General features: G+C 47.1%; 1 protein-coding gene across 4 annotated transcripts in view; it reads left to right on the forward strand.

The window, feature by feature from the left end:
- The first annotated feature begins 7,028 nt into the window (after positions 1 to 7,028).
- The window catches only part of Sfxn1 (sideroflexin 1), a 35,494-nt gene continuing 23,003 nt past the window's right edge, over positions 7,029 to 19,519 (forward strand). Inside the window, exon 1 of one of the 4 annotated variants that reach the window (XM_038332654.1) lies at positions 7,029 to 7,182. Coding sequence is in view for 1 of the 4 variants with exons in the window: in XM_038332653.1 (XP_038188581.1) it covers positions 16,188 to 16,200 (13 nt within the window). In the remaining 3 variants the exon portion in view is untranslated. Of the gene's footprint in view, positions 7,183 to 7,443; positions 7,687 to 15,858; positions 16,201 to 18,119; positions 18,226 to 19,519 lie in introns of those variants that run through there. The other 3 variants (XM_038332657.1, XM_038332653.1, XM_038332655.1) reach the window with 3 other exon arrangements.

The raw sequence follows: 19,519 nt of genomic DNA on the forward strand, positions 1-19,519 counted from the left end.
ACTTTATCATTCCTAGAGCAAAAGTAGTCTGTCCCAACATCCACAAACTATGCATATATTTCCTGTGAAGAAAAGTCTAGAAGCAGCATAAATCCACTTCTGTGAACAGACCAGTTCTTCAGTCTTTTACCTTGGTGAATGGTCATGTTTTAACTAGAGGAAATTGCTCATCATAGTACATGCCCTGCCCACGGTGGGCATCCACTTCCTGCCAGTCTCCTCCTATCTGTAAAGCTCTGCTGAATTGCCCCATTACTTAAGGGAAAACAACCAACCAACACAGCCGACCCAGGATCAGATGGGCTTCTCTACAGCTCTTCACAGGAGGTCGGGCACCTTCCCCATGGGGCCACCTGCATAATTCCTGCCACCTCTCCCTATTTTTACCTGATGATGAGGTGTGATACCTTCTAACATGCTGTGAATCTCACTCCCCTTTGTGCTTATACTCTGTCTTCACTTCCAAGCCTAAGATCTGCCTGAACACAGGGGCTTGAACCTGCTCCATCCAGGGCAGCTCCTCCAGCCCTTGGAAGATGCATCATGAGAAGATGCATTTGCCATGGGCATGTTCATATTCATGAGAATAAATCATGAGTGAACGGTAAAGAATTATATTGAACTCTAATTCAAGGAAAGGAAGGAGAGCATAAAACACGGGTGTGTGTCTAACATCATATTTCAAAAGCATGTATTTAATCCAACGGATGTCCTGTATGACTGTAGGGATATAAAGCTGGACAAAGAAAATAAGCCTTTTGTTTAAAAGAGACTTTACAGATCCCAACTATAGTTTACCAGTAGAGCACTCGCCTACCGTGTGTGAGGGACTAAGTTCTGTCAATCCCTGTGCTTTAAAGTTTCTCACACACAAACTGAATAATCCGTACTCCCTGGAGCCTGGTGCCCTGCTGATCTTCGATGTCCACAACTTTGGTGATCTTCACACTAGGCCCTGATATGTGCTTTAACTCACCCTAGGGCTGTAAACACCAAAGCATGGAGAGGTTCAGGTACCAACTAACTGGTCTGGGTTTCATTGACATCAAAGCAGAGGTGGACTCAGAAGCCAAGACCGCCTGCCTGCGAGGTTGTCTTGCTGAAGGCACTTTTGTTACTTAGTTACTTTCCTGGCTGTGATAAAAAGCAACTTCGGGAGGAAAGGGTTTGTTCTGAGTTACTGTTCCGGAGGGAGACACTCCATCAAGGCAGCGAAGGCATGGTAGCAAAAGCCTGGCTGGTCACACTGTATCCACACTCGGGAACCAGAAAAGGACAGGAAATAGAATAGGAAATAACTCCTGGAGGCCAGTTCCCAGTGACTCACTTTCTCCCGTGAGGCTCTACCTCCTTAAAGTTACATCATTTTCCAAAACAGCACCAGCTACTGAGGACCAAGCATTCAAACGTGAGCCTACCTAACCAGGCAGTTCACATTCAAACCACAGCAGGCACAGTGCTGTCTAGAGGGGGTATTCACACAGAACGAACAGAACAGTCCGTGGCTGTCTAGAGGTGATAAATATTCACACAGTGAACAGAAATTTGAAGGGTTAGAAAAGGAAATATTGCAAGGAAGTTAATAATTTAAAAAAAAAATCACCATTCTCTGAGCTAAAGAGATGGCTCACCTGTTAAGAATGTGAACTGTTCTTGCACAGGGCCTGAATTTGGGTCCCAGCACCCATACTGAGCAACTCACAACAGCCTTTAATTCCCACTCCAGGGAATCTGACACCCTCTTCTGACCTCTGTAAGTACCTGCAGGCACGTGGTGCACATACATTTGTGCAGGCACACGCACATACACATAAATTTTAAAGTAATTAATTAATTTTTTAAGTGCAGCCCTTGCCTTAAAAGAAATAAGAGGTAGTTCAGTTTTGGGCCAAATATGAGCGACCATGGCTTAGAAACACAGACAGTTTGCCCAAATAACACATTCCAATGTGGAGACTGTTTCAAGATTTTTCTGACAACTTCAGAACAAAAGAAAGCCACGAACCACAGCATTCTTTAAACACATTGATGGAAACATCAGTTAGATGGTCCCAGCAAGGTAATGAAGCCTCTGCTATTGGCCTCAGCAACTATCTGAGCGTCCTTGCCTTTACCTTCTGAAAGGTTTTACTTGCTATGGCTAATGAGGGGCTATTAACCAGACTAAAGTTAATTAGGGTCTGTTTCTATAACATTCCAACTCTGAGCAATTACCAACTTCTAACCAGCCAGCCGGTTTCATGTGGAATCTTTAACACAGGTGTGGCTTTAGTTTACAGAAAGATCCTAAAACTCTAACAGGGAGATCCTGGGAGGTCCTGGTGAAAGTGCACCTGTGCTCTTCCAGGGAGATCCCGGGAGGTCCTGTGCACCTGTGCTCTTCCCATGCCTCTCGAGTGTGCAGGCTAGTTTCATCAGCTTGACACAAGCAACAGCCATCGGAGAGAAGGGATCCTCAATTGAGAAAAGCCTCTGTAAAATTTGTCTTTCGGCAAGCTCTTAGGGTGTTTTCTTAATTAGTGATTGATGTGGGAGGGTGTGGGAGGGTTGGGAGGGTGTGGGAGGACCCCCACCCCCCACACACCCCCACCTCCCCACTCCCACCCGTCTTAGCTGGGGTCATCCCTGGGCTAGTGGTTCTGGGTTCTGCAAGAAAGTAGATGAGCAAGCCATGAGGAGCAAGCCAATAAGTAGCACTCTTCCATGGCCTCTGTATCAGCTCCTGCCCTGCTTGGGTTCCTGTCCTGACGGCTTGATGAACCGAGATAAGGAGGTATAAGCCAAATAAATCCTTTTCTCCCCAAGTTGTGTTTGGTGGTGGCATTTCAACACAGCAATAGTAACCCTGACAAGGTTATATAATTATATATTTCTTTTATTATCAAAAGTATCTTGGACTATGTAAGCCAAAATTGAAAGTGTTCACGGAAGGCTTCATTCACAAAAGGTGCAGAGCAGATTCTCAGTGAGTGACCATGCCCTGAAACCTTGACACTGCACGGTGTTCAGCAACATCTTCACTCAGGGCCCCCCCCCCCCTTCACCGCTGCTTGTTTTGTTCAAGCTGTGCCCTGAGTGGCTCAAAGTCCATTCAAGTGCAAAGTTTTCACGGTGCTCAGCAGAGCTGGAGAGCAAAACTCCCGGGCCTTCTGTTTCAATACCAAGCACAGGCGGTTTAGTCCCTCAAAAGCTACTTCTGGGGAAAACCAAACAAACAACAAAGCCCACGCATTTAAAACAATGCTGAAAGCATGTGGGGACGCCACTTCCTCTTCCAATGCCCCCTCTCATTTCTCCCTCCTTTGTCCACCTATGCCTTCTACTTTTTCAAATTCAGTTCTATTCACCTCAGATTTTACCAGGAATCCCCAGGCAACTAGGGCTAGAAATCCAACTCGAAAGACATACTCAGGATGGAGAGGTACAAATGATGTCTTGTCCCTAGAACCAGAAGCCCAGTTTCAGGACTGGCTAGGCCCAAGGTTTGATGTGACATCTGATCTCTCTCTGAATCTTTCAACATGTTCACTTCTGACTGACAAAAGGGCTCCTTGTCTCCCTTGATTCAAATCCTCAGCTTAGCACCTTCAGTCTGTGTTCATGTGTGGCAGACGGACTGGAGAGGATCGGTGTCTTTCACAGTATTTAATACAAATTCAGGCCAGGAGTCTGTTGGACCCAGTATGGGTCATATACCTGCAGCTCAGGCTGATCTGAGAGGAGAAAGCCCCATAAGGGATCAACTGACCAGACTAAATGGAAGGAGGGAGAGCATCTATTCCTAGAAGAATCAAGGTGCTGAAAGGGCGAAGACATATATGACAGGGTGCTGCGGAATAATCCCTTTGTAAACTAGGAAGATTTGCCGCTGTGATTGGTTTAATAAACAAGCTGACTGGCCAATATCTGAACAGAATAAGGTTAGGCGGAAGAGCCAAACTGAGAATGTTGGAGAAGAGTAGAATCAAGAGTTGCCAGCCAGCCGGGCAGTGGTGGCGCACACCTTTAATCCCAGCACTTGGGAAGCAGAGGCAGGTGGATCTCTGTGAGTTTGAGGCCAGCCTGGTCTACAGAGCGAGTTCCAGGACAGGCTCCAAGGTTAGACAGAGAAACCCTGTCTCAAAAAAACAAAACAGAATAAAAGAGTTGTCAGCCAGACACAGAAGAAGCAGGAGATGACTATACCATGCTAATAAAGGTACTGCCACATGGCAGAGCATAAATAAGGAGTATGGTTTAACATAAAATGTAAGAGTTAGCTAGCAACAAGCCTGAGGTATAGACTGAGCATTTATAAATAATATTAAGCCTCCAAGACAATTACTTGGGAAGTGGCTACTGGGTTTTTGGGAGTGGGCAGTCAGAACAGGAAGCATCCATTTACAACAGGATTTGGGGGACACCCAATTCTTCACCTTCACAGTGTTGCTTGGCATGAATGTGATCTTATTGTTGCTTGCTTGGACCCACAGACTGCAGCAGAAGTGCAAGTGGCCTCTTCTGTCTTCCCTGCCATCTGGTCCTTTGCTATACAAATATGCCCAGGACCGTCCATGCAAGAAAAGAAACTGGAAGAGAGCAAAGGCAGTTAACTGCTCTAGCTAAGGCCTCAGATGCAGAGATGAGCAAAGTTCCTAGCCATCTAGGGATAAAATAAACTAGCAGAGAACAGTTCAAAGAAGCAGCCATAGACTTAGTATTAGAGCACATTGTCACTGTTAGACAGCCCGGAGATTTGGAGTTTTGATATGCGGTTACTGTAGCAACAGAAAACTAGTGGGGTTGTATCTATCTACTATGCCTTCTGCTCTGCAGCCAACCTGGTGGCCCCTGTCTGGCTTGCATAGCCATAGTTACAGATACTGTTGCAAAGATGTCAAGTTAGAAATTCTACGGTTGGGTTGCCCACCGGGCGGTGGTGGCTCACGCCTTTAATCCCAGCACTCGGGAGGCAGAGGCAGGCGGATCTCTGTGAGTTCGAGACCAGCCTGGACAGGCTCTAAAGCTGCAGAGAAACCCTGTCTCGAAAAGAAAAAAAGAAAAGAAATTCTACGGTTGCAAGTTTTACACTGGCTTAATACCATTTGTCTTAAGTACTTGTTTGCCATCTCTCCTTTCGCCCACTAGCTCTTTGAAAGGTTCTTTTGTGCTTTGCGGGGGGGGGGGGGGTCTTAGTAGGTATTATTGCTGTGATGAAACACCTTGACTAAAGGAACTTGGGGAGGAAAGCATCTATTTGGCTTACACTTCCACAGCACTATTCATCATCAAAGGGAGTTACTACACGAATTCAAACAAGGCAGGATCCTGGAGGCAGGAGATGACGCAGAGGCCATGGAGGGATGCTGCTTATTGGTTTACTCTTCATGGCTTGCTCAGCCTGCTTTCTTATAGAACCCAGGACCATTGGCCCAGGGATAATACCCACAATGGGTAAGGCCCGCCAATAACAATCACTAGTTTAGAAAACATCCCGCAGGCTTGCCTAGAGCCTGATCTTATAGGGTATTTTCTCAATTGAGGCTCCTTCATCTTTGATGACTGTAGCTTGTGTCAACTTGACATAAAACTAGTCAGGAATTGGGCCTTTGTTTTCCTTTGTAATCCTTTTTTATTCCATTTTATAATCAGATTAAGGATAGACAGGAGTTCTGAGAACAATGAATACCATTCTAAATGTCCATGGAATATTGCCCAGAGTTTTACTTTCTATGTTTGGTTTATGAATTCACCTGCAATTGAGTTAGTTTTATGTTGGCTAAGGCAGGAAGTCCCCTGATCACCGTATATTGAGCAAATACCTAACCTTTGCCTTGTGATACAGCATATTCAGGAGCCACATCAGGGGAACTGGTGGGCAGTAAAAGTCACACAAACCGGTACTAAGTAGGAAGGGGCATGTTCAATGAGTATAGTACAATGGGCCAGTGCAGCCACAGACAAACTGCCTTCTTGATTTAGACCAGATTTTAATGTGGGAACTGTCTTGGTTTCTTTTTCTGTTGTCATGATTAACATTCTGACACAAGCAACCCAGGGGAGCAAGGTTCGTTTTAGAACACAGCTCAAAAGCACAGTCCATCACAGGGGGAGGCGGGGGCAAGGCAAGGAGAGCTTGACGCAGAGGGTCACGTGGCGTTCAGCAGGCTCCAAGGCAGCAGCTTTTTCATACCCTCTGGCAGCTAATTTGATCGATGGGCTTGGTCACATCACCCTTCTGCCCTCCACACCCAGAAGGAACACTGCTTTTCTCTACAGTGTTATTAGGGACTTCTCCCACCAGCCTTGTAGGCAGAGGCTCCTGCCAGGAGTGTGATCCCTTTCCCATCTCTCCACCGGGGTCTGGCATGTGGTTGACTGGAGCTCCTCTTTGATCCTGGTACAAACACACTTCCTCCCTTCTTTACCATTGATCTGTGCCAAATTTTGTAACTGGAGGACAGTTTCTCTCACATACATTTTAAAGTCACCTTACTTGGTTAGGAACACGCGCTAGCGCAGGCGCGCGCGTACGTGTACACGCGTACACACACACACACACACACACACACACACACGGAGGGGGGAGGGAAAAGGGTCCAGGATTCAATATATCCCTCCTCTTAGTCCAAGGAGGTCTGCCATCAACATTTCCACCTGACTAAGCTCAGTACCCTCCATAACTCCAGAAAAGGTCTCTGGTCTGCACGTTCCCTATGGTCGGGTCTCCGTCCGGCAGTCAGTGACTCTTTCGAAGGTGGTGGCACTTTTATCATCTAAGTTTCCTTATAGCGACAGTTGTGTCAAACGAAGAAACACTGACCCAAAACGAATGAAGGAGCGGGTTATTGATCTTGCTCTAGTAGATAAAGTAATAATGAAGGGTGGTCTCCTAAGGGAAATCAAACCGAACTACAGTGGGATTGACCTGGGCCACTCTGCCCGGAGAGGATGAACTTGGGCGTTCCTAGCGGGGCCAGAAGCAAATGCGCGAGCACGAGGGGCGTGCACAGACCGCGGAGCTCTGCAGCCCAGGCAGCAAGTGACACCGAGGCAGAGGCAGGAGCCTCTGGGCGGGGCCGCGCGTCGTGAGCGCGCATCGGGGCCGCGCTCCTGGGGGCGGCGCGCGGGACCGTGGCGCTTCCGGCAGCGGGAGGCGGCGCCGAGCGGGACAGAGCGGTGCGGGTAGCTGCCGGGGAGGCGGTGAGTGACGCGGGGGGGCTGCGGGGCGCGTGGGCTGGCTCGGTCTTGGGTTCCGCGGGGGACCCAGCGGGGTCCGCTACGCGCGCTGGGATACCTGGGGCGGGTGCCCTACACCCGGGGACCTCGTGGGTCCTTGGCTCCCGCCTGTGGCTAGGGAGGCCCCGCGTGGAGCTGGTCTCGCCTCTCCCCCATGGGAGGGCGCATTACGCATCCTGCCACGCGTCCCTAACCACCGCGTGACGAAACTTGCTGTGTGCAGGCGGCCAAGATGGCTGCCGGGGGACGGTCTCCACGAGGATGGACGCCCGCAATTGCCAGGTGACCAGGTGGCTCCTAGACGCTGGGACCCCGGGCTCGGTCAGGAGACCACCTGGTAGCCGCCCTCCAGCTCATAATCTACCTGGTGCCCCAGGTAGATCTGTGAGACCTGCACCCGCAGCTCCCACATCATGTTACAGAGCATCGGAGGTCCAGCCGCCCCAGAATGATAATAACCACACTAAGGTCTGTGCCTACTGGGTTAGATCTCTGACTTTTGTGTTCATCCAATGCTGCCAAATCCTGGATATTCTCTCCATAATCCAGATTTGAAAATTGAGGTTCAGAAGTTGAGTGACTCGCCTAAAGTGTCACAGCTGGTCAGGGGAAGAGCAAGGCAATCCAAGTATATGTAGTTTCTACTGGTATGCTCTCAGTGAAGATTTGTTGAAAGACCTCCTGGAAAACCCTAGAGTTCGGGCATTTACCTGGGACCCTTTCTTTACAGTTTTCTCACACTCCTGGTCCCTCGTTTGCATTCAAAGAAGATGCAGCAAACGAGATTAGCAGGTTAGCTGTTCTCAACTTGTGGGTCGTACAGAGGGCTGCATATCAGATAGTTACTTTATGATTCATAACAGTAGCAAAACTACAGTTATGACGTAGCAGCGAAATAATTTTATGGTTAGGGGTCGCCACAACATGAGGGGGTCACGGCATTAGGAAGGTTGAAAACCACTGCCTAGATTTTTCTCTCTGTCCATTTTCCAGGCAGATGAGGGGGCAGGCACACAGGTAAACAAGGGGACTTTGTGGCTCTTACAATGTTAGACTAAGGCTTGCAAGGGAGAGCTGTTTGGGGAACAAATGGAACTTCATCAGGAAGTCCCAGGACCTCAAGGCCTCTTCCTCTCCCTCAGGACTGTAGTTGCCCTGTTCTTAGAAATGACAGTGTTTGGGAAGAGTCTGTCAGTTCCCGCCCAGCTCTGATAAGGAATTGCTTCTTCACTGTAATCAAGGGTTAGCTGTGGTGTGCAGCCAGAGGTTTGTAAAATGTAGAGAGTGCGTTTAGTTTTCTGTAAAAGTTTGGTAAAAACCCGGAGAATATGCAACCAAAGCTACTGGCTGAGAGGAACATCCTCTTGCCCCTCCTAACTTCCTGCAAAGAAAGTTGTGAAGACAGCCAGGCCATAATGACTCATAAAGTTGTGTGTGTGTGTGTGTGTGTGTGTGTGTGTGTGTGTGTCTGTGTCTGTGAGGCCAGAAGAGGGCTTTAGATCCCCTGTAACTGGAGTTGCCCACCCTTTGCAAGCTGCCAGATGTGGAGATAGGAACCAAACCCAGGTCCTCTGAAAGAGTATCAAGTGTTCTTGACAGCTTGACTCTCTCAAGCCCCGACCTTGTAACTATTGGTTTCTGATGGCTGAGAATGAAACAAAGTATCTATTGCTGCAGAAATGGCAGCTTTAGCTGTGTGAGCAAGCTGCCTTTAGCTGTGTAGAATTGTGGATAGGCCAGTAGATGGTTTGGAGTTCAAGGTAAAAAGTCTTGTTTTTTTTTTCCCCTGTTGTTTGTTTGCTTGTTTTTGTAGCTATTCATTAGAAAGTTAAAATTCTTCGTTAGGAATCTATCGGTGTGGAAGTTTATATATCACTTATTGAGTGTGCATGTATGCCCAGGTTCTTCATCTGTACAAAGTCCAAACTTATCAAACTTATTGTTTAGTTGATACTATTAATCTGTAAATCATTTCATAAACTTTAGTATATATAATCTGTGAGTTGACCCCCCCACCCCGCCTAAGGATCAAATCAAGGGCCTTGTGCTTGCTAAAAAAAATTACTCTACCGCTGAGTTAAACTCACTCCCACCCCCAAGATGATTCTTTTTGAGTAGTAAATCATTTGACTGAATAGGTCCAAATATTCTGTTAACGGTTGGGTAGTGTTTTAGCATTTTTGGTGGGTAGTGCCATTATCTCAAGTAGAAATCAATAGATGTTTTTTTTTTTGATTGTGTATATTTTCACCCTATTCTAGGTGACTGCTTAAACAGCCCAGGCTCAGAGTTGCTGGAACATGAACAATGTTGTCTTGTCACCTGAGTGCCAGCAGACAGATGTGCATGGGGAGGGGGTTGCTGGGGGCAGAGCAGCAGGGCCCACATCTGCATCCAGCACTGTCCTTGAAAGCGAGGAAACTGATTTGCAGCACAAACCCATTACAACTGGAATGCTCTTATTAAAAAATTATTATTAATATTATTATTATTATTAATTTTATGTATTGTGTGTGCGGCTGAATGAGATTATGTGCAAGTTGCAGACAGTTATGAGCCACTTGATATGGTGGGTGCTGAGAACTGAACCCAGGTCCTCTGGAAGAGCAATGAGTGCTCTTAACCACTGAGGCATCACACCGTGCTCTTCAAACTAGTGTAACTCTTTACACAAAACCTAATTTTCTTATCTATGGTTTAATCTCCTGAATGACCATGACCATAAGAAAGGACCACTGGGGGGCGGGGGGGAGTTGCACACACAGGTAACTGGCTAAAAGCCAAACAGAAATAGTGAGTAGTTGGCACTAGTGTTATTATCTATTGCAGACAGATCATCTCGTACATCCAAAACTGTGGTGAGGACAGAATTGCCCAGGCTGTCACCTTGAATGTGGGAAGATACCCCAGGAGACTATGAGGATTTAGCAGTCTAACGCAGCATAGATAGCCCTGAATCTGAACCTGAGGAACCCCCAGACAGTGGGCCACACCTGCCCAGCCCCAAAGGAGCCAACTGAATAGGGAGCTCCGCCTTTATCTCCAGTGCTGGGAATGAAGCCAGGGCAAGTGCTCAGCCACTGAGCTATGTCCCCAGCCCTGGACCTTTGCTTAACATCCCCCAAAGAACAGCAGTTTTAACCAACAACCTGCTTTCCAGTTCAGTAATATGATCGCTATTGTTAATCTTTAGCCAGGCTTAAAGGTTTTTCTCCAATTCTCTGAGAAAGTTCATTCCCTGTTTATTTTCTCTGAAATTTCAGAGAACTTTTTTTTTTAAACCAGTAATCAAACATGTTTTGGCATGTATCTCAAAGTTTGGAATTTGATTTCTTTTCTTGAAGTTTCTTTTGCTTAGACATTTGTGAAGATCTTTGGGAAGCTGGAGCCACCTTGCTCCGTTCTCCGCCAGCATCCACCAGTGAGGACAGCAACTCCGGCTCTCCAGCAGGGCTCGCTCAGTGGCCCCTACCTTTAGTGATTTCCGATTATGAGGTCAATATAGCCCTCTACTTGGTGATCCTACCAACCCTGTGAACTAGACTGCTTGCCCAGTTTCTTCATTAGAAAAGTGAGATTTAGGGTGAAAAGTAACCCCCACTTTGTGGGGTTAGAGGATCCAAGTCATGTTCACTTGGTAAGGCTCCCATTCTGTAAACTTTTGGGGTTGATTTAGTTCTCAGGTAGGTCACTACATAAACTGTCCTCCCTAGGCAGGAACCAGCCTGGAAAAACATGCCAGTAACAACAGGTACAAGCTAGGGCATCACTGAAATATTTAGACTCTTCTAGCTCAGGCCTAAAGGTCTTAACTCTGGATCATCTGACAAGCTAAGTTTACCTCAGCTCTGCCCAGTCACATTCTAAGGTGATGTGGTCCCTGGTCACAGGTGGTTCTCAAGGGAGCAGAGAGCCTGGCAGCAGGTGACTAGATTCACGTTGGGGAATTGCTAAGTTTGTGAACTGTTTTTCTGTGCTGCAGGAGGTAAGGAGGTAATGCCTGCGCTACAGGACAGTATGTGAGCCAGGAACTAAGCCTGGAGAGGTAAAAACATACAGACAAACACAGAGACACACAGAGAGACAGAGACAGGCAGAGAGACATGGGGACACGGGTCATCCTTGATACAAGAATGCCAAATGCCAAACTTTATTGTGCTCAGGGGCAGCTTATATAGGGATCCTTAGCCATGCCCAGCTCTCGGGATCTTTCAGCTGGACACTCATCAGCCTGCCATCAGGGTCTCTTGCTCAGAACAGCTGCAGACAAAGAAAGTCAAGGGGCCAGGGATCTATAGCTCCCGACAGCAGGAGGTAATGGTTCCACAGCTTAGATTGGAGAGATGGTGCTGTAAGGGCAGTGTTTAGAGTAAATTGTAGGTGGCTATAATAAAGTGGTCCCACACTAGCTCAGAATGGAATACAATAAAGGTCTCTATTTAGGGGTAGACTCACAAATCAGTCCTCTGCACAAGCAGGGAACAGGAACCGAACCCGGCAGCAGAGGGGCTTACCTATGCCCCTACCTCTGCATACATAATACCCAAGACCGCGCCCAAAGTGGTCTAGCATCTCAAAGGCCATTGGCTGAAGGAGTTCCCACAGCACCTCCCCCTTTTGTCTAATAAGAGAATTCTAAGCCTAATACAAAACTATATGCAATAAGAACAAACATCAAGTATAAAAATTAGAATTACAACCAGCATAAACAATATCAAGCAAGAAATGTTTACAAAGATTTTGAAAATGTTGACTAGCATATAGTTGGCAAGCCACTGGCAGAGCTGAGGTTTGAGCTCAGATTTGTTAGGCCCACAAGCAGAAGTTCTCATGCACACCCCACCCTCCTTCTTCATCTAGGGCTCAAATGACACAACAGCTGGCAAAGATGGGGTGGGTGTGTGGCACAGAGCAGAGTTTCAAGTCAATTCAAGTAACCATCCCACCAGTTGACAGCACCCCATCTTAACAAACTTAACCTGGAGTCATGGAGGGGGTGTGTGAAGGAAGTACCCCAGGGCACCCAGCTGTAGGCTGCCAGTATGGTGTCAGGCAGATGCTTCCCTAGAGGGGAGGCAGTGGTATTCTCAGAGAATTGCTCGTGAAGATTAGGACATGTTCTCTTGTAAACATGAGGAGTCTGGGGCCCCTGTTACCCGGTGAAGCTAAGAACAGGAGAGACAGTGGCCGAGACCAATGAACTTTACTGGCCACAGCTGGTGAGTAGGAAGGTTTATAGATTCCTTCCTGCCAGGGCTACAGATACAAACATTACTTGACATTCCTAAGGTATCTAATTTTAGAGCCAGGTGAGTGCCCAAATGGTCACTAATTCTTGCAGTAACCAGTTCTCTTGAGGTGGTTTCTGTAATTGTCCACGAGTCCTCAGGGAGCCATGATGCTTGGAGGCCACAGGGGCCATAGTATCTAAAGAAACATTATGGTCAGGTTGGATGAGGAGTGTTGTTCTTTGATATTTTCTTGTTGTCAATAAGAATAATTTTTATGCTAATTATAATTCTTTGGCTAGAGTAGCCAGACCGAAATGGTGAAAAACAGGTTTCTAAGCACCAGGAGCAAGTTAGCTAAGTCAGCTCAGTCATTGTTTCTGTTTCCCTTGCCTGATGCTGGGAGGGAGCTGACCCAGCTGTCGGCCTCACCATAGAACGGGTGCAGACGTAGAGTTTTCTTTGTGCTCCTCAGTCTGGCTTGCGGGTGACTTGGCTGCTGTGAATTTTAAAGCAGATTGAGCCCATCGACAGGGTGGGTGTTTCTGAGCAGTGTGTGTGGATTCAGACACCAGTCAACGCTATCCCAGTCTCAGACACGGTTTGCTGGGTTAGTGGTCTCACGACGACGACTTTTCAGCGAGCTTGGATGAGGCTCGGTATAGTGAGCGTGCCGTGTGAAGGGTCTCTGCATGCACATTGGAAGAGATGAATGTAGGATGGTCTCCGTTATAATGTGTGTGCTTTTCAACTTGATGTTTTGCATGTTAAGAACTTTGGAAACAAGCCTAGGCCAGTGAAAGCCTCAGTGGGTACTGGCTGCATTTGTTGATTGTGTCTGTTAGTGAATGTCTACAAAGACTGGAGAACTGTGTTTTGATGAGGCTCCAGGAACCTTTGCTAAGAGATTAAATGTTAGAACTGAGAGTTCCTGTCCCCTTTGAAAGCTGTTTTGAGGTCTGGCACAATGACTAACAGGTACTTAGTGTTTAGACTGAGTTAGTCCCAGGATCTCCACCTTCAGGAGAACCAACTCCTGTACCACAAATAATAAAAACCCAGAGACAGATATTGAGGTTCAGCCTGAAGATCAGAAAAGCAAAACAGCCAGCCACTGGGGCTTACCTCTACCTCAGACTGAAAATGGGCGATCCTGCCTCCATGAATCCTCAGGTTGAGACTGAGGGTGAGACCTGTCTCCTCCCATTTTATATTCCTCTCTAGTGCTAGGATTAAAGTCATGCACCAGGAGGTATAAGCCAAATAAATCCTTCCTTCCCCCCCCAAAAAAGTCATGCACCTCCATCGCCTGGCCTCTGTGGCTAACTAGTGTGGCTGCTGGGACTGAAGGTGTGTGCCACCACTGCCTGGCCTGTATGGCTGACTAGTGTGGCTGCTTTGCGCTAATCTTCAGGCAAGCTTTATCTATTAAAACACAAATAATAGACCACTGTAAACTCCTACAAGTTGTCCTCTGACCTGTGTACCGTGACTCCCATGTGCATGTGTGTGCATGCACATTTACATACACACACACACACACACACACACACACACTTGTGCAAAATGGATAAGCATAACAAAATAGAAAAAAACAATTGAATTAGTTGTCTCTGTGGCTAAGAGCATCTATTGTGGGTGTCCTTGCACACGGTAGAGCCGGCAGAGTATCTGTCTGAGTGGAGCAAGAAGGAAGTACTCCGGTTCAGTCTGACTCAGTAGCCAGTGTCGGTTCAAACTTTGAGGGTCTGACCCCTGGTAGTTTATTTTAGGCATATTAAAGCAGAGCACAACTTTGGGGAAAGTTTCCTAGTAATAATTAACTCAGTCCCATGTGCACAATAAAGCTTAAGACATGACTACATCGGAAATCTTTGTAAAGTATATGTGACAGCCTCCGTAAAGTGCTGTAGATTGACTACCGAAGGGTCTGGGGAAGGAGTTGGTGTGGTCTTGGTCATACGGGTAGTGCAAAGGTCGCCAGTCTATAAGCTATCTCCACTCGCAGCCTTCTGGACAGAAAACAGGTTATGTGTCTCTTCCTTTGAAGAGACAACGCTGCATGTTTAACATTTCTGGGTCCCTTCTTCCTCTCCGTGAGCACAAGAGCCTCTGTGCCTCTTACAATTTATTGCTCTTGCAGAAGACCTGGGCTCAATTCCCAGCACCACATGGCAGCTCACAACGACCTGTAGTTCCAGTTCTAAAAGCAGCACAATGCTATAAGTATTAATGTTCCTAGTAGCTGACATCCTAAATTGTCTGTGAGACTGTCTAGTAAAAGGTAATAATAATTCACAGGCAAGTGGCTTGAATTCACTTTGTTTCTTAGTAAACTACAGAAAATAGTTTTAAATCTCATCTTTTATCTCTTATAAAAACAGGTGTTTTTAAAAGCCAAGGTGCTCAATCTAAGGATTAAAAACACTTTAGAAAAGGTCCTTTAGTAAATAAGAATTAGTGTCTCAGTTAACCAGTAGAGTCATGTGTCAGCAGAATAAACTCAAGTCAAAACTCACCCCCCACTGACCAAAACTCCAGAAGTTACAGCTCGGCTTTTGAAATGCACAGTGAGCCAGCCCTCTTGCCCTGGTCATTCTGCTGCTGCAGGCCAGCTGGCTTGGCTGCATCACTGCTTCCCTGGTGCAGGATTTCTTCAGACTGTGAAACATGAGAAGTCTGCCAGTGTGCTATGTTGAACGCTTTGTGCTCACCATCTTCAGCCCTCGGGTCAGTCCACGATGCCCGTGGATGCCTCCTCTGCCTGCTGCCTTGAGTCACAGGCACGGAGTGTGGTCATTTCCCTAAGGTTCTTGTATCCTTGCTGGCTGTCTAGAGAGATTCATTTTAGCAGTCTGAACTGCCACAGCCTCGGGTAGGTGTGGCAAAGACAATGTACGCCCAGCCCGTTGTCTCCTGTCTCTCTGGGCACCTTTCAGTTTTCTCCAGTGTATCAGAGATGTTCTTGAACATTCTCTGGGGTTGCGTAGAGTCTATTCTTTTGAGAGATGGCACTTTTTATTATCTCTGCCTCTGTCTGCAGTTTGGAAAGTGTACATCTCCTCCAACATCTTGAACTGTCTGTAGCCCGTGACCACCCATGCTATCCCCAGTATCAGCATGAGGCCAAGCAACAGCTTTGCCACTGCAGGCAAGCGCCGGCCTCTCCCAGTCAGCTCATCTGTTGGAGAACCAGTACCACTGGTCATCAGGAACCGCTTATTTCCTGGCTCAAGAATACTTCTCTAATAAGTGGTTTGAACTTCGCCCAGTTTCAACCTTCAGGACACATCTGTGACCACAGCCATTGGACGACTTCTCTCTACATGATAACCAAACATTCAGGAATCCAAGTCCACCCATGTAACCTCACGCTCCCCACAACAACCTCACTTCTTCAAAGATGTGTGTGTGGCATTCCCAGTCAGGCTGAGCGGTCAGTATCAGGCATGCCAGGTGGGTGCACCTGCAGCCTATTTCTGCATTTCACTCAGGCCACTAACCCAGGTACCCTGTGCCACCGTCCAGCTGGTGGTTATAATGGTGCTGTGGTCTGACCAGATGGGCAGGAGGAAGGAGAAACGCCCACAATCCCTCGCAGGAGCCCCGTTTCTTGGCCCACTCAACCCAGAGTGAAGCTGGCCCAGGCGTCATCTCAGCTTTGCTTCTTCCTCCCCTCCCCCAGCGGACACACACATTGCTCCTGGGTACCAAGTACAAGTGCAGCTCCTGTTCCTGCCCATGACTGACCCAGGTGAACTTCGGAGTCAGGGTGGGTGCAGGGGTGGGGGAAGATGCAGGAAGGCTGGTTATAAAAACCAATTCCTGAAGAAAATGCAAGTGGAGAAAGTGAAAGCTATGCCCGGAGGCGGAGATTAATACCTAAAAGGGGGGGTTGCATAACTGACCGTAGTAAATAATTAAATATTATCTGGCTTGGTATCAGCCTTGTCTGTCAGGGTGCTGGTGTGGCGTTGCTGGATAGTCTTTCTGGGAGTGGGAAGCTCTGGCTACTGCATCAAGTTTATGCTGGTAGAGAGCTACTTTCACTCATAGTAGGGGAATGGAGCCCTGTTTGTTCCCTTTGCCCTGCTAGCAAACCACACATTTCTACAGCTTTATTTATTTATTCTCTTAGTGTGCTGGAGGTCAGAAGCCTGACTGGGGCAGCCTTCCACCAGGAGGCACTGGGAAAGTGAGGCTTTTCTGGCCTCACTTCAACTACAGCTTGTAATTGTGTTCATTTATCTGGCTCCTGTTGTGACTCAGGATCTCCTTAGATAATCCTTCTCAGGGCTGAGACCCCTCAACAAAGTCCTAAACCATTAATACAGCATTTTCTCCGCTCCTGGAGACCAGGCTGCACTTATCTTAGGAGGCCATTCTTCTGCCCATACGCACAAGGCCATACATTGGGGCTTTGTGGTTTCTGAGGTTTGACAGATTAACCTAGAGTGTGAACGTCACTGTTCAGGCAAAGCTGCCCTGCTTCCTCCCTTCCTCTGTGGGTGGGGAGTGGCCTCTTAGAATGTTTTTGTACTCCGTGGAAAGGGCACGGCTGTTACGGGAAAAGAGCTGGCTTACTCCAGCACTGGCCTGGGGAGAGTGCGTGCTCTTAGCATCCACAGTCATCCCTGTGTTTAACAGAAACAAATGCTCACTTCTAACCCATCTTTGTCTCTTAGAGGGGACCATAGGAGAGGCCTCTGCAGCATTCCTGACTCCATTGGGCTGTACCCTATGAAGTCATGATGTCAGAGGATGTCCAGTGCAGTGGACAAGTTCTTAATTAAAAGGAAAAGGGGACCTCAGAAACACCAGTGCTCTATAGATACTTACTGTTTTTTTAAATATTTATTTATTTATTATGTATACAATATTCTGTCTGTGTGTCTGCCTGCAGGCCAGAAGAGGGCACCAGACCCCATTACAGATGGTTGTAAGCCACCATGTGGTTGCTGGGACTTGAACTCAGGACCTTTGGAAGAGCAGGCAATGCTCTTAACCTCTGAGCCATCTCTCCAGCCCCCGACATTTACTGGTTTTATCCTTTAAAATAGCTAAAGAGACTGATAAGGAAAAGTAATGCTGCTGGCCAGCATCCTGGGGTCCCCTCTCACCTTCAGCCATTTCAGGGGAACAAGCTATTTCCTTTCCTTGAGTCTCAGTTTCTTGGTCTGTGCAGTGAACTTGTAAGAATGATTCCTTTGTGAGATCCTGTATAGTTCTTTTGTAACAGTACCAGAAAGTATCCATTCTGTTATAGTGGCAGCATGCTGGTGACAATTTAGCCAAAACGTTGCCTGGACTTAACACATTGCCCTTGGTTTGTTGTTCAGAGTTGCACTTCTGTGAAAGCTACATTTAAATCTTTGCCTTGTTGTTAAGCATAAAGGAGAAAAAAAAATGCTCCAGAGAAAAATTGGGCATCCTGGGTGCCCCAGGGAATATCACAGTCTGTTCTGACCTGAGGGATTTCACAGGGAGGGAGGGAGGAAGCATCAGCAGACAGTCCCACGTAGAGCATGGTCCGTGCCTGCCCATCAAGCTGGAGGTCTGTGCCCAGAGCACCTGCAGGGTCACATGTCCAGCCAGCCTCCTCCAGACCTAGAATGTGAGCCTCTCTAGAAGTCTGTTTGTGTGTCTTAAAGCTCTGCACATGATGTATCCTGTAGTTTAGAGCCTGTCTTCGCTGCTGTGAAGCCAGATGTTGATCGTGTGATGTGACCAGCCCCTTTGATTCACCAACGCCAGAGATTATCTGAGAAAATCGCCAGAGGTGAGGGATGAGGGCCCCAGACAAGGATGTGGTGTAATGTGTAATGTTGAGAACTAAAACAGAACAGCCCTAAAGGGCCATGGTGGCTCCAGAGTGGAGCTCTGATGCCACTGGAGGGCTTCATGAAGCAAATGCAAATGGCCATCCCGGAACAGGGGCGGTGTATGGTAAGAGCCAGTGGGCAGGGGTGGGAGTGGGCCTGCTGGATGTGCCCATCAACTGCTGAAGGAGGAATCAGTTTTCTTCAGAGGGAACCATATGATAGGTTGCCCGTACCCCAGTGGTTAGCACTACACTCATGAACATACGGGGAACACTAATTGGACTCAGTATGTTTATATATAGCACATCATATATAGTTGTAGGATAGGTTGTAAATTTGAGAGGGGGATGTAGAAGGGGACACAGGAGAGACTGAGGAGTAATATGTATATGAAATTCTGCAATTTAAAAGATAGCCTGTCAAATTACTTTTTATACTTGAAAAGCTTGTCATCAAAGGAATTTTGAAGACAGTAAAAATTGTTACAGGGAGGCTGGACTGGGGAGATTTTATTTTTTTGTTATTTGCATAATAAGCTTGTGGGTTTCAGCATACCATAAACAAGCAGTAAAACACTCCAGCGCAGTTCTGAAAAGAGCAGTATGACTCAGAAATAAGTGAACAAACACTGGAAAAATGCTCTTGAGCCAGAAGGGAAGACGGCGGCTGTGTTTGCGCTGTGGGGCCATCGGGGTGTGTTGCTTGTCTCCGTGTTTCTGGTAAATTGATGGAGATGATTTTTAATTTTTGATTGGTGGTTTATGCACTGGACAGGCTGGAAGAACCTGTCTTCTTTTTCAGCTTATAATCACTAGCGTTGGTTATCATTATTGTTAGCTTTATGCTCTTGTGCATTGTGAGTTACTCCCAGCAGGGATGACATTTGTTAGACCAGGATGCGGTAACACTGACATCCACTGCTTTGCGCAAAGGCACGTGCAGATGGAGGTCAGGGCTGACATCAGGTAGCTCCCGCTGTCACTCTCCCTGACATGATGAGCCTGGAGCTAACATGTTTGGCTAGACTGACTGGCAGGGAGTTCCAGGGACCTGAACTTGGGTGTGGCAGACAGTTTACTGACTGAGCCATCCCTCCAGCCCTGGCTACTTTAAAGCTTTGTGTTTTTATCCTATGTAGAATAACGTTGGCTTTCCTACAGAAAAGCGATAATGAAATACTATGTACTTACAATGAGAGAGATGTGGCAAATTCTTGAAATTTGGTTGAGATTCATTGAGATTTTTGAACAG

Source organism: Arvicola amphibius, chromosome 6, assembly GCF_903992535.2.
Source record: "Arvicola amphibius chromosome 6, mArvAmp1.2, whole genome shotgun sequence".
NCBI lineage: Eukaryota > Metazoa > Chordata > Mammalia > Rodentia > Cricetidae > Arvicola > Arvicola amphibius.